This window comes from Canis lupus, chromosome 14 (assembly GCF_048164855.1).
Source record: "Canis lupus baileyi chromosome 14, mCanLup2.hap1, whole genome shotgun sequence".
NCBI lineage: Eukaryota > Metazoa > Chordata > Mammalia > Carnivora > Canidae > Canis > Canis lupus.
This window is the reverse complement of record NC_132851.1, coordinates 2,751,108-2,766,799: the sequence shown is the minus strand read 5'-3', so window position 1 is coordinate 2,766,799 and position 15,692 is coordinate 2,751,108. Positions and strand designations below refer to the sequence as shown.

At 39.9% G+C, this 15,692-nt stretch overlaps 1 protein-coding gene across 7 annotated transcripts in view; it reads left to right on the top strand.

The window, feature by feature from the left end:
- STK3 (serine/threonine kinase 3) overlaps positions 1–15,692 on the top strand; it is a 375,543-nt gene that overhangs the window by 90,468 nt on the left and 269,383 nt on the right. For 4 of the 7 annotated variants that reach the window (XM_072773993.1, XM_072773991.1, XM_072773992.1 and 1 more), the window contains exon 1: positions 11,456–11,676. The exons of 1 other annotated variant lie outside the window; for it this stretch is intronic. In XM_072773993.1, coding sequence (XP_072630094.1) covers positions 11,651–11,676 — 26 coding nt within the window. In that variant the 5' untranslated portion in view covers positions 11,456–11,650. Of the gene's footprint in view, positions 1–11,453; positions 11,677–15,692 lie in introns of those variants that run through there. 2 more of the 7 variants (XM_072773990.1, XM_072773997.1) reach the window with 2 other exon arrangements.

Genomic DNA, 15,692 nt, shown 5'->3' with positions numbered 1-15,692 from the left:
TCAGTTGATGGACATTTGGGGTCTCTCCATAGTTTGGCTATTGTTGACAAGGCTGCTATAAGCAGCACGTACACTTTTGAATCAGTGTTTTTGTATCCTTTGGGTAAATACCTATTAGTGCAATTGCTGGGCCACAGAGTAGATAGAGTGGTTTTTGAGGAAACTCTATACTGTTTTCCCGAGTGGCTGCACCAGTTTGTATTCTCACCAATAGTGCAAGAGGGTTCCCTTTCTCTGCATCCTTGCTAACACCTACCTGTTATTTCTTGTGTTGTTAATTAAAATATTAAAATATTTTCTTATGTGCTCTTCTAAAATATGTTTTGGAGGTCTTTAATGTGTTTTAAAATGTTTTTAAAATAAACTTTAAGTCTTAGAATAATTTTAGATTTACAAAGAAGTTGTTAAAGTAGTATAGAGTTCTCATATACCCCGAACCCAATCTCCTTGTTATTAACATCTTACATTAGCTTGGTACATTTGTCACAATTAATGAGCCGATATTGATGTCATTATTAATTGACAGATTTCCTTAAGTTTTTACTTAATATCCTTTTTCTGTTATAGGACTCCCAACATATTTAGGATACCTCATTACACTTATGTCTTTATGTCACCTTAGCCTCGCCTGACCTATGACATTTTCTCAGACTTTAATTGTTTTTGATGATTATCTTAATAGTTTTGAGGAATATTGGTCAGACATTTTGTAGAATATCTTTCAGTTGGGATTTGTCTGCTGTTTTTCTCATAATGAGACTGGATCTTGTGGTTTTGGAAGAAAGACCACGGAGGTAAAGTGTCCTTCGCATCACATCAGATCAAGGATACATACAACAAATATGACTTATCACTCTTGATGTTGACCTTGATCACCTGGTTGAGGTTCTATTTTTCTACTGAAAAGTAACTTGTTTCCCCCCGCTTTACATACTATATTCTTTGGAAGGAAGCCACTATTTATAGCTCATGGTTAAGGTGTAAGGAGTTCTGCTCTACTTCACGTTTGTCTATTTTTAATGATTTAGATGTCTAATGCATCAGGTATTCTGATATATTATCATAGTGGACATTGAGCTATTTCTTTCTTCCCTTTTTTATTTTTTCTTTCTTCCCTCTTTTGTGCAATAGGCATTTCTTTCATTTGGGGCATCATAATAAGAATTGATACCACTCCTATCTCTAAGAGAGGGTCCTGCTATTTAAGGCTAAACAGGGAATTTCTGTCCAGCTTTCCATGATTTAGTAAGATAAGCCAATCATTTGTTCAAGCACAAGCCAAATTATTTCATGTTAGGGAACGGTCAACCTGACAGCTTGAGCCAATGTGACAAGAATGTTGTTGCAGAAGCATTATGGGCAAGGATATTTCTCCTTCTTTGATGGAGATAGTGTTCCTCTTTAAAAAAATAGTGCTTTTTCTCCTTTTGGGCAGGCTGGTGTACAGATTTGAGGCTAGGAACTTTGGCAGCTACTTAGCCTTAGAATGAAGCTAACATTTCAGAAGTCAAAACCAAGAGATGGAAAAAGAAATTGAAAAACAAATAAACAAAACCGCTGTGTCTTTCATGTCAGTATTGAACCACTAAATCAAGCAATCCTACAGTCTGCTCTAGAAGACCCAGTTTAATAACCCTTTGTTAGCGAAGTTTGGGTTGAGTCTTCAATGGGTAGCAATATAAAGAAGCCTGATACAGAGGTCTATAAACAGAGAAGTAATGATGTGTATGCATGTATGTATGTATATATGTCTGTATTTATTTATTTCTTTTTTCCCTTTCAAATAGTCAATTGTCTAAATACAGTTTATTGAGCATCTCATTCTTTTCCCTGTGATGTAAAATGTCATCTTATCATAAACAACATTTCCACATAAAAATGGCTCTGTACTGGGCTCATGATTCATTATACACATTAATTTATCTACATCTGAATTAATACCACACTGTTTTAATCACTACTATGTTTTTGAGGTATAACTGACATATTAGTTTCAGGTATACAACATAAAGATTCAATATTGGCATATATTGTGAAATGATCACTGCAATAGATCTAGTTTATCTGTCACACACATAATTACAAAATATTTTTTCTTGTGATGAGAACTTTTAAGATTTTTTCTCAGTAACTTCCAAATATGCAATTTAGTATGTTAGCTATAGTCAGCATGTTCTACTGTACATCCCCATGATTTATTTTATAACTGAAAGTCTATATTTTGGTCTCCTTTCCCCAACCCCCACCTCTGGCAACCACTAATCTGTTCTCTATATCTTTGAGGTTGGTTTTTGTTTTGTTTTGTTTTGGATTCCACATGTAAGTGAAGTCATACAGTATGGTATTTTTTCTTCCTCTGTCTGACTTATTTCATTTAGCAGAATGCTGTCAAGGTTCATTCATGTTGTTGAAAATGGTAAGTTTTCATTTTTTTTATGGCTGAATAATATTCTATTGTCTTTACACCACATTTTCTTTATCCATTCATCCATTGTGGTCACTTGGGTTTTTCCATATCTTGGCTATTATAAATAATGTTGCAATGAAAATGAGGGTGCATGTATCTTTTCGAGTGAGTATTTTCATGTTCTTTGGTTAAATATGCAGAAGTAGAATTGCCAGATCGTAAGGCAGTTCTATTTGTAATATTTTTTTTATATTTGTAATATTTTAAGAAACTTCTATGCAATTGTCATAGTGGCTGCACAAATTTACATTTTCACCAATGGTATAGTCAAGATATTTCTTTTCTTTTTGATAATAGCCATGTTAACGAATTATGAAGTGATATATCATTGTGGTTTTGATTTGCATTTTACTAATGATTGTTTAATGAGGTTGAACATCTTTACCACAATTTTATCATGTGTTTTGCCATCTGGCAGACAAATCTCTTTCCATTGTTCTTTCTTTCAGAAACTTATGGGCGCTTTTCATGTAATTTCTCTTCTATTCAAGCTTGATGGTTTGTTTTTAAATCCTATTTAAAATTCTTTTGAGACTTCTAAAAAATTGGGATTACTTTAAATTTACAGGTTAAATCTAGAGGTGACTAGCCCTGGGCAACACCTCTTGAGGGACTGAGCTGGAGGGCCCTACTAAACTGCACCCAAATTCCTGACTTCTAGAAACCAAGACTAATAAATGTGTGTTGTTTTAAGTTGGTATCTTGAGGGGCAATTTGTTATGCAGCAAAAGATAACTAATACAGATAAAAATCAGTGTTATGTTTATTTATATTTTCAATGCTCTTACTCTTGACTTACATTTTTAAAAATAATTTCAGTGTGCTAGACATAAGCCTATGGTGTCTAGAAGCTTCTCCATTATTCTCCCTTTCCTTCATTTGTACCTGAATATAAAGTGGTAATCTAATAGTCCTTTGTCAATGGTGACTTGTTAATAAGGTGCCCTTAAGATAACTTTTTGTAATGCCTTTGACTATTTGTCACAAAAGAAATTTTAGAAACCACAGTCATCTTACCCTCTTTCTCAATGAAGACTGAAATTGAAATCATAGTTTAAATGCTTGAGGGAAATTAACCATGTAAAGGTTTTCCATGGATAATTTTTGTAAAGTAATCACTTCATTAAGCAAAAAATTACCTTTTGTAAAGTAATCACTCCCTTTGGAAAAGAGTCCAAAGAAAGGAGCATGGGAAGCTTACAATAGGAAAACCTCATAGTTTCAGGATAGAGATCATACCTCATTGTCTGTGCCTGTCAACTTAATAAAAAAATGTTGATTGAAAGAATGTTTGATAGGAACAAAAATATCAACGTTTGAGGATTCACTATCTTTTTCTCTCTTGCTTCCTCTGCCCTTTTAAGAGAATCACCCCATTTCTTGTCTCCTAGGACTATGTTGTGCTGACAAAAATAAGTAAATCTAAAAGAGCTCTACAGAATCAAAGAGAAGGAGGTCAGATTATTCTCAGTAGGAAAAGGCCTGAAGCAACAGCAAAGGGAGGTAAATTGTGGGAGAGGGGGAGAGGAAGTGTAAGCTTGCCAAGGGGGGACAGGGGAGGGAAGGGGGTTGTAGGAGTTTGATGAGGGAGGGAGAAGCAAAATGGATGGTTGTCATGAAAACGTGAGAAAGCGAGAAAGATGGATAAAGATTTTTAGGGAGTTGTGTTGTGTGAATATGACATATATTTCTTTCCTCAGCATTTACATGGGATTGTTAGTAAAAATCTCTATTGTTACAAGTTTTTTGAAGTTGGATTTGAATTTGATTTGATTGTTTGATGGCTCAATTTTATTACAGCTTCTCTATTAAATACCTATCTCCCCTTTTCTATCCTGTTGTCCTAGGTCTTATTGTCCAGTTTCCCAACAGCATTAACTGCTCTCACCGCTGCATGTCTTGGGGTATTCTTATTTTCTAGCTTTCCTGGCCAGGAAGTAAGCACATCTTCCTTCTGCTTAGTTCAATCAAGACCAAGTTAGAAATTATTCAGACTATAGGCATGTATGGAAAAAAATTGAAAAAACAAAAATATAAAAAGAGAAACTATGAAGACATGGACCGATTTATTTCTAGAGCTTAAGTTTCTTATATTAATGTAACAAAGGCCAGCCACAGAAAGGCTTTAACTGATGGTGTTTGCCAGTTTCTTAGCATTGGTTTTCTTCTTTTCCTTGGATCTGTCTTTATGTTCAGTGTCTTAACCAATCATTGTTGTGAAGATCTGAGATATCTTCAGCTTGTTCTGGAATTTATCTTTGTATATAACAGAAACTTCTTTCTTTTTCCTTAAAAGTGATGCTATAATGAGGGTGATTTTGAATAATGGAAGGCATTTTTATTTGGCTGAGCTCTAGACCATATTAATTTGAACTACAGCACTTTTCTGAATGACAGAATTTATTGATAGTTTACTATGTAAGGCTTAAATCATTTTATTTTCATATGAATATATACTTTATATTTTTGAGTAAACTGTATTCTTAGACAGCAATAATCATATTTTCTATATCTCTTCCCCCATAGGTCCTAGTTACTGTGTTTACATATAGTTACTGTAAATCAGTGACTCTCAAAGTGTGATCTGGGTACTTCTGGGGGTACTAAAGACTATTTTGGGGAGTTCACAAAATCAAAACTATTTAAAAAACAATACTACAATGTTAACTGCCCTTCTCATTTTATTCTTTCATGAGTGTATGGTAGAATTTTCCAGATGCTACATGACATGTGATGATGTCATTCCTCTGATGACTAAAGGATTGTGTACTTGTGTACCCTTGTGTTTCTTTAAAAATTTCTAAGTTTTAATTTCTTAATATAGGTAGATGTAAACCACATAGACAAAAGTTCTTTGAGGTTGTCCATAGTTTGTAAGACTGTAAAGTGATCCCAAGACCAAAAAGTTTGAGAGCTGCTGGTGTAGATAATTATGTATTAAACTGAAAATAGGGGACGCCTGGGTGGCTCAGCGGTTGAGCATCTGCCTTTGGCCCAGGGCATGATCCTGGAATCCCAGGATCGAGTCCCATATTGGGCTCCCTGCATGGAGTCTGCTTCTCCCTCTGCCTCTCTCCTTCTCTCTCTCTCTCTGTGTCTCTCATGAATAAATAAATAAAAAAAATCTTAAAAAAAAAAATCCTCATCACCTATTTCACCCACCCCCTGACCCTCTTTAAAAAAAAAAAAAAAACTGAAAATAGAAGCAATCTGATTTTTATCATTTCTTTCCCTGAGTTTACAACTGGGCCTGAAATTCTTTGCTATTATTCTCTGTATGGGTCAAAGTCCAGTCTGATACAGAAACCACAAGAGACAGAAGCCACATAGTTATTTGAATGAAGAAAGTTTAATACAAAACAATTATTGACTATAATAGGGGATTGGAATAACAGGGGATTGGCTAGTAACAGGTAAAGAAAACTCTAAAGAAAATAGGAATAGCAGAAATCAGGATTACTCCCCGTGGGGCTAAGACAAAGCACCCAAAAAGAGGTCCGCAGGGGTTGTGATATAGATTTTGTGGGAGAAGACACAATTACATCTCACTGAATAGCAGAGAAATTGCTGTGGTGCCACACTAGTGGAACTTGCTGGACATCTGCCTTCTGGAAGTTTCCAGAAATCCTTCTCTTAGGTCTCTGGAGAAAACTATCCATAGTGAGGTTTCTCACTGAGAAACTCTGCCCCAAAACTGCTCAAGGAAGAAGTAAGTTGTGGTGGGGAGAGAGACTGTTGACCACTGAGTGCTGTTGCTGCCTTGCAGCCAACTACTGGAGAAGCATTGCATCTTGCAGGATCCAGATAAGCAGTCCCCACTGTTGGAGTCTTCCAGTGGAAAACATACCAATCAGGGAGGAAAACTCTTTTGCAATGTCTCTCCATGGCTCTTTAGTGACAAAGTTTAACAATTATTCTATCTGATAAAGATAAAGATTTAAAGAACTTAGCTCCATTTTAACAAAGTAGGCAATGAGGGATGAATTTGGAATTGAGAGGAAACGAGATGACAAATGGTACACCTAACTTTCACTTAATATGTAGTTTATCAATTACCTATCTTAAAATTCCTGATGTTTTTGTTGCATGGGGCTATTGCCTATTACAATTGTTCCATTTTTTCCCTCAATAATAGAAGCCCAGTTTTGTTCTCTCATGCTTCTCCTTGTCATAAGCTTCAGGGAACTTCAATTCCAGTCTCAGCTACAAACCCAGTTCCATGGGGTGAATCACCGTTGGTCTAAACAGGTTTTCGTGGTCCCATTTCCTTTGATAGCAATGACACAATTCTGGCCAATAGGATATGAAGTGAAATCTGCAAAGAGGCTTCTAGGATGTTTTTTCCCACCATTCTGAAAAGTGTATTCAGAAAGAAATAACCTTCTTCTGCTGCTAAGCATTGCCATGTCTTCTTGTGATGCTTAGAGCTTTGGCAGCCATCATTTGAGGAGGAAACAAGTAAATGAAAGACTTAATCAAACCTAGAAACATCTACCTCTAGGCTTGTTTTAAAACTCATTTAAAGATGTTTCTTGTAGTTAACTGATATGCCAGACTTTTGAGATGACATATGCAAAAGAGATACTGTCCTTACTCCCAAGAGGCTTACAATTTGGTAGAGAAACAAGTGAAATAAAACTTTAAGGTTGCTATGATAAGGGGATCCCTGGGTACCTCAGAGGTTTAGTGCCTGCCTTTAGCCCAGGGCATGATCTGGAGTCCTGGGATCAAGTTCTCACATCGGGCTCCCTGCATGGAGCCTACTTCTTCCTTTGCTTGTGTCTCTGCTTTTCTCTCTCTCTCTCTCTGTGTCTCTCATGAATAAATAAGTAAAATCTTAAAAAAAACCCACAAGATTGCTATGATAGAATAGTAGTTGAATTCAACTGCAGCATGCTAGTTCCAGCTCACTATAAAATTGGGTTAGAAAAGAGAAATATGGGACGCCTGGGTGGCTCAGCGGTTGAGTGTTTGCCTTTGGCTGAGGGTGTGATCCTGGACTCACAGGATCAAGTCCCATATCGGGCTCCCTGCATGGAGCCTGCTTCTCCCTCTGCCTATGTCTCTGCCTCTCTCTCTCTCTCTCTCTGTGTCTCTCATGAATAAATAAATAAAATCCTTAAAAAAAAGAGAGAGAGAGAAATATTATCAAGGAAAATGTTTTGTTAAGTTGCCTCTTGAAAGGAAATACTTCCAAGTTTTCCTGCAAATAAAAAGTTACATAATGTAATACATTTGATTAGAGCTTTCTCTCAGCCCCAAACTCTTCCCAGTAATAGTAGAAAAGATTCAGTGTTAATTAGTATTATTTTTCAAATACACATAAAAATGATAAAAAAAGTAACATAAATGCAGTTTCAATAAAAAGCAGCAACAAGTATAACAAGGAAAAAATCTTTACATTAGTATTTTTCTACTTGTAAAACATCGTGGTGTATGCATTCAGCGACACAAATGCAGTCTTGTTATTCCAATTTGAGTTCAAATTGCAGATTTCTCTTACATTTCTCTGAGAACACCCAGTTGAGAACTCTGGTGAGCCATTTGCTAGTTTAATTAAAGTGTGCACTAAAAAAAAAAAAAAAATTGAAGTGTGCATTCCAGTTGGAATTGTTGGATGCAGAATCAGACTACTTTACTTTCATGGTTAAGTGAAGCTGAGTGACCCTTATATACATCTCAAATTTTCCTACAGTTTTCAATTGTTCACAAAGGCTGCTGCCTTTATTTGCAGGTTGAATGATAATTCCTATGCTCTCATTCTGGGAACCTTCAGATTGGCTTTTCATAGACAAAACAGAGACTTGAGGAGTTTTTTTTTGCTTTGTTTTGTTTTCTACAAAAGTAATTCAGGAGAAAACCTTTTTTGATTTAGTAATACAACACAGCAGGCACATTCGCCTCCATGCCTTATCACTTACTATTTCCTTGGCCTCACATTTCTCTTCCCTTCACTATCTGCAAGGTGCTCCCCTGACTTCCCCAGCCTCCCTCTTGCTGAGGACTTCCCTGCTGCCCATTTCTAAATTTCATGCCTTCTCCTCCACGGTGTATCCCTTTTCCTATTTTACTTTTATTCCTTTTTTTTTTTAAAGATTCATTCATTCATTCATTCATTCATGAAAGACACACAGAGAGAGAGAGGCCGAGACATAGGCAGAGGGAGAAGCAGGCTCCATGCAGGGAGCCCGACATGGGACTGGATCCCAGCACTCCAGGAATACGCTCTGGGCCCAAGGCAGACACTCAACTGCTGAGCCACTCAGGCATCCCTTACTTTCCTTCGTTATCAGTTTTCAATACCTAATCTTATTAATTAGGTGCTTATTTATTTTATTATGTTTCCCCAACCAGAATCTAAACCTCATGAGGACAAGGAATTATTGTCTGTTTTTCTCACTGAGGAATTCCCAGCACCTAGAACAGTATCCAATATACATAAGAGCTCAGTAAACATTTGTTGACTTACAGTGGAATGAGGCTTGGCTTTGGAGTTGGAAAGGCCTGGGTTAGAGAATGCCCGTTTTCTGTTTGGCCTGGGGGAGCTCCTTTCACCCCTTTGAGCTTCAGTTTCTTCACTTATGACATAGATATAACTACTTTCAGTGGTAGTTTTAAGTTTTTAAAATTTTTTTTTAACATTTTATTTTATTTATTCACGAGAGACACAGAGAAAGGCAGAGACACAGGCAGAGGGAGAAGCAGGTTCCCTGCGGGGGGAGCCCAGTGCAGGAGTTGATTCCAGGACCCTGGGCCTGGCCAAAGGCAGATGTTCAACCACTGAACCACCCAGGTGCCCAGTTTTAAGGGTTTAATGAGATAATGTTAGCCAATTGTCTGACCCTGTTAGAATCATACACCAGTTGCTAGCACTCTTCCTTTTCAAACTGAGGGAAGGCCCCAGAGATTTATTTTCTGATATTATTCCTTCCTTCCTTCCTTCCTTCCTTCCTTCCTTCTAGATTATTTCTAAACTTCTTAAAGGGTATCTCAGTCAGGGCTCTATTAGGACGGTTGAGGTCTAGGGGAACATAGGAAATAGAAGAGGGACCAAGGGAATAGCAGGGCACTCACTACCTGTAGGCCCAAAGGGATGAGGGGAAGAAATGAAAGCTGGGCTCCAGGTGACCTCACTGGAAGGGAATCAGGAGAATACGTAGCCTTACTTTCTCCCTCAGATGATCTCTTGCTGGGTCTTCCTATTGTAAGCCAGAGAGTTGAGAGCTCCATAATGTCAGCCATATAGGTCAACCCTTAGGGCACAGGGCAGATGGGAAAGAATGGAGAATGAATCTGGGGGGCTAAGGAAGTTATCCAACCTTACTATATCCAAGGTACCTGCTATGCAAGGGATAGAGAAGGTAAACATAGTCTGATTCTCAGCAGACTCATGGCTGGAATGATAGTCAAACAGAACTTTAATTTAGTACAACCAGCACAGTGTGTTATGGGCATATAGATGAGAGGCATCTCTTTCATAACTTAAATGTCAGAGATAGTGGGGGTGGTGGTGCTGGTGGTTTGACTGGGAAAGTCTTTCTGGAGATTAAGATTCATAGCATAATTCAGAGTCCATTTTAAAGTATGACAATTTGATCCCATTTTAAAATATGACAATTTTTAAAGAAGATTAAATGCTGTTCTCTGAAAGATTTTTTTGATGAAATAGAAGAAGATGGGACTAGGGCATGGAAGTGAGGATGAGAAGTGAGGGATAGAATGACATAATTTCAAAAGTTTTTCCTAGTTTTTGTGTTTTAATAATTTAGCTTTTTGCTGTCTTGTTAGTTCTGAACTATAAGTCCGTCGATGTTTAGTAAATGAAAAGGAGTATAAAATTTTATAACAATCTCTTTTTTGCAGAACCTGACTTCAGGGTTCAACAACGAATGGTCTTAAATTTAACATAACTAAATTTAATGGGGAATATAGTGCTTTGAAAAATAAATCATGTAAGTTTATTACATATGGAAACAATGCAAAAAAGAGGAAAACGACTATTAGACAAGTCTAATTTGGATTAATATTCACAAAGTTCCTTTATTTAACATTCTCTTCATAGACTTTGCTCTAACCTTCAAGAAACCTCTATGACTCTACACCTGGATAATTTCTAATGAAAGCAAACTCATTACATAGCACCTTAGATGATCATAAGAAAGATATTTATATACGGAACTTCATGTTAAATGGTATCCTAAAAAGATAGATGCAGGAAGGGATCAAATCACAATGAGGTCAGGGCCTTCGGAAAAGGTTGGGGGAGACAGGTGACAAGAAGGAAGAGAAACTTTTCTTGACTTCTTTTCTGTGCACCATAATTTGTTTTAGGTTTTCCAGGTGATCCAAGCGAACAGCTGGCAAGACCACAGTGCATGAAATCTGTGCACTGGGATCTCACCGCAGTCCTAATTTTCTTTGTAATCAGACGTAATTATAGCGAAATGTAGTGAGGAGTTTGTCCACAATCAACATCAAACAAGAATTTCCAGTAGTATCCCTCGTGCTGTAGCTACAAACGTCAAACCGGGCGGGCGTAAAACACAGCCCATAATTATAAACAACTAGAGACAGAAGCGTGGGCAGTTAGTGACACTTCAAAAGGCTGCACAAGATGCTTGGGATGTGTCTTTGGGAAATCCAGAGAAGAAATGAGTCAAATAGGATTGGGGCAAAAGCCAATTTTCGGAGGCAGATGCGGAGCGGCAGCTCTCAGCGGCTCCAGGGAAGGTGCATCCCCCGCCCCCGGCCAGCACAGACAGGCCCCGGGTCCTAACTAGGCCTTGGTCCGCGGGTCTCCGCGCCCTTTTTCCGCTCGCAGCTCGGGGGCCGGCGCTTGACTCCGCCTCCGCCTCGGCCTCCGCCTCCGCCTCGGCCCCGCCCCCGCCCCGCCCCCGCCCCCGCCCCATCAGGGCCCGGCTCCGCCCACCAGCCTGGGCCGCCGCTGGCTCCGCCCACTCTCCCCGGGCGGCGGAGGGGCGGGGCTCGGCGGGGCGGGGCGGGGCGCGGAGGCCGCGGCGCTCGCGAGCGGGAGGAGGATCCGCCGCGGACTTACGGGAAAGTTGGTCCGAGTTCCTGGAGGTTTTCCCCGGGGACTCGGGGGCTCGGCCGGCCGGTGCCCGGCTCCTGTCCTCCCTGCGTCCTTCAGCGCCCACCGGGGCCGTTCCTCTGTCGCCGGCCGCCATGGAGCAGCCGCCAGCGCCCAAGAGGTAACGCTCGCGGGGAGCCGGGAGCCGGGAGCCGGGAGCCGGGAGCCGGGAGCGGAGGGAGGGCGGGGGGGCCGGCGGCCGCGGGCGGGGGCGGCTAGGCCCGAGCTGGCGGCGACCCCTCCGCGGCGGCGGGGCCCGGGCCGGGCGCGTCGGCCGTCGCGAGGCGGGGCCGGGCCGCGGCTGCCCCCAGGCCCGGGGCGCCGCGGGGAGGCCGAGCCTGGCGTCTGCCGCGGCGGCCGGGCCTGGCGGCGTGGGGAGTCGCTGGGGAGTCGCTGGGGAGCGGCTGGGGAGCGGCTGGGGAGCGGCTGGGCAGCGCCGGCCTCCCCGCCGCGCTCCTGGGCCTCTTCCTCCCGGCGAGTCTCGGAGCCCGGGACGCGAAACGGGGCATGCATTAGGCTGCTCGCAGCCTTCTCGGCGCTTTTGTCCAGTGTTTCTCGTGATACTGCCATTTATTTGAGAAGGCGGATTATTTGTTTCCCGTCGAAGGAATTCAGTAGGAACAGCTACGTAGTGTGTGGACCTTGAGGGTGTACCGCACTGACAGGTGTTCCTTCCTCACCGCCCTCAAGTTCAAAAGTATTTATGGATGCGAGACAGTAGGATCCTAAATTAGAACCCCTTCCCCGCATAGTGCTTTGTTTTGTTTTCTAGCATATAGAAGTAGTGATGCTTTGGTATTTACTGTTAGTTTGATCTTTGATATATTGGAAGAGTGAGAGTACACAGTAGATACTTTTAAAAGTAGTATTTGAAATGATCAAGCTAAATCAAGGCTGCCCAGAGATATAAATTCATAATGTGCATCTTTTTTCCCCCCAAGAATGAATCAACGTCATTTAACTGGTGTTGTTTAAAACATGTAATCTCAGTCTTTCATTTGTAATTTATAAAATAAGAGTACTAATCTTTCTCCCAGAGAGTGCTGTTGTGAAGATTAAGGAGTTCCTGTGTTCTGATACTTAGAGATCTTTAGACGAAAGGTGATATATTCAGGAACATGGAATAATTAAAAAGGTAGGAACTTTGTGAGCTGTTGTGAATCGTGTGACTAGACATGTGAGCCTTGAGGCCTGGAAACCATCTGTTCAGGTGAAAAAAGGTGGGTGTGTGGAAGGGCGTCCAAAAGAGACTTGTTATCAGAGCCCTTGATTTTTGTCTGGTATTTTGTATTGAATTCTCGTATTGATTGGGCACCCAGTTTTAGTATCTTAGAAGAAAATTGGAAACTTTTTTTCTTCTCTGTTTTGGAAGGACTGTAAGGGGGCCACCTCTGAGATGATGCCCAAAGGTCAAGTTGAACAACTCCAAATTGAAGTAGAAGCTCTATTCATTCATTGGCTGTAAATTATCGGTTTCTTTATAGGTATAAGAGATCCTCTGGCCTTGCAGGGGCTCTAGAAAACCTAGAAGGGCCAGGGGGAGATGTGGGTGGTATATATAACCATTTCATGGTCATTTATACTTTACAAAGTGATGCTTGCACTCCAACAGGCTCATTTTTAGTTCTCTTCAGACAGACTTCGTTGTTCCAGGAAGGCATTTCTGGAAAGCAAGCTATGTGACATTAAGCCCATATATTTGAATGTCACTTAAATTTTTTTCATAGCATTTTCATTTTCATAATATCATCATAGCAACCCTATTAAGTAAGTTTGATTACAGGAAGTAATCCTGTTTTGTAGCTGAGGACACAAAGAGTTTGCTCCATGGAAGGCTATGACAGGGATTACTGAAAGTGAGTTTTTGTGTCCTCCCTATTGATTATTACCTTCTAATAATAAAATATGCCATTTTTGAGGTCATTTTTTCCCCCAGGAAATTTGTATATGCATTCCTTTATTTTATTGTCATAAGAAAGAGGAATCATGGCTCTGCAGCTTATTACGCTAGTTCTAAATTTAATTTCTTCATCTGTAAAGTGTGTTACGGGGATTAGAATAGGTCATGTGTAAAAGCACTTAGCACAGTGCTCCATAATGTGTTGAACGACGCTAAATGTTGGTTTATTTTTTCCTTATTAAATGAAACTCAGAGAGGTTAAATAATTTGGTCAAGTGGAGGAGTTGCCAGAACCCTGAATCTGATTGGCTGCAAAGGCTGTGAACCCTCTCATTGTGTACAGTGATACCTCTTTTTAAAAACACTTCTTTTAGCCTTCCATGGTGTGGTGGCCATGTCTTTGTACGATCCTGTGGGCCCTCTGCTTGTTCTTTTCCTAATCCCTGTAAGAATGTTGCTTTGCTTTTCTGCCTTGCATAGGAGCACTTCCTTAGGGCTCAGACATTTTTACATGGTCACATTTATGTTGCTGATGTTCAAGTCTGTATGACCAGCAGGTGTGTTCAGTTGGAATATTTGATATTTTTATGCAGATCCATTCTTTCATTATTCTTTCTAGTTTGTCACTAAGTCCTATTGAATTCTCCATCAAGAAGTCTAGATTCATTTTCTTTTCTGTTTTTCATTTTTGATACTACTACTCCATACCTGGGTTTTATGACCGTCATACTTGATTTACAGCAATGCCTTCCAACTAGGTACTTTAGGGCAGTGGTTTAAAAAATTTTTTAGCAGCAGGAAGGCTGTGTTTGGAGTAGAGGCAGGCACTAGGACCTGGTTCTCACTGCCTTATCTCCTTCTACTCCCCTTTTGCTGCCTGCAGAACCTCCTAATGATCCATAGGACACTGCCTGCAATGGCTTTTGATTTGTTTTCTTAAAGCATCACTTTCACCATGCTATTCCCTTTAAAAAAATTTTTTTTTTTAATTTTTAAAAATTTTTTGGTTTGGGGCACACTTGTTTACTTAGTATCCAAGACCCCTATCACTTGGTCTCAGATTTAATCCCCAGGCTTTTGTTATTCTTCTCCAAGATGAATCTGTCCTGAAGTTTCCCTTTTGTTTTTTATTTAGGTTGTAGGGTATGGGTACTCCCAACTTTGCCTTTGTTCAGGCTTTTCCTTTGGAGAAGTTTGTATTATTTTTTGCTACGAATCTGTGTTTTATTCTTCCTTAAAGGCCGGCTTCATATAGAATCTTATTTGAGTGCTTTCTAGCCTAAGGTATTCCTAATATATCCATTTGAATATATGCCATCTTCATATTTTTCTTTTTTTTAATTACAAAATTTTAGCTATTCAAAAGGTAATGGGGACTAATTTAATAACTACTTATGTATTATGCTACCCAACTTGAGAAATAAAATATTGTGAATATAGTTGAAGGTCCCTAAGTATATCTGTTTTCAGATACATTCCCTCCCTATCCCCCAAAGGATTGTCACTACTTGGGTATTTGTTACTGAGTATTTGTTATTCCTTTACCATACATGTCTTTATATTTTTAGCATGCCATTCATGTATATCTGACCCAGTGTTAGGCCTGCCTTTGCTCTTTGGTATCGTTCTTGTCCTCTGGGAATTGGAGAGTCCACTGGGCAGCCAGATCTGAGAATTGTGACTAGAGGGTCTGGAAGGCCGCTCTTACCTTTACATCATTGATTTGGTCTCACCAACAAGGCTGTGTGGTCACTTAAAGTCACTGACTTGAGGTATCAAAATAGCTTTTAGATTCCCTGGGTTTCCTTAACGGATCTGTCACAGAGGTCCCCTTTGGGAATGGAAGACTGTTCAATGGTTATTAATTGTTAGCATTTTGGTAAGTTGAATTTCTCAGATTTTTTTGTAGGGGAACTACTAGATGGAGGAAAAATGACCCCACAGCAGGTAAGTTTTAACAGATAGAAGAGGGAATGTTGGAAGCATAAGATCTTTACGAGTAGAACATTCTTAAAAGGCGGGGGTGGAGCTCTGTGATAGGTGGTGGGTAGCATGGAAACTGGTTGCTTGAGGATAGGTAGTTATATAAACAATATTTGTTAGAGGATAGAATATCATTGCTGGAGAGATATACTTTACCAGATGGGCTTTGCTCCTCAGTTTGATTATAGGATTAATAGTTACTTAAAATTTAAAAATCGTTAAAGTGTACTTGGAGGAAAAGTTGGTGTGGAACA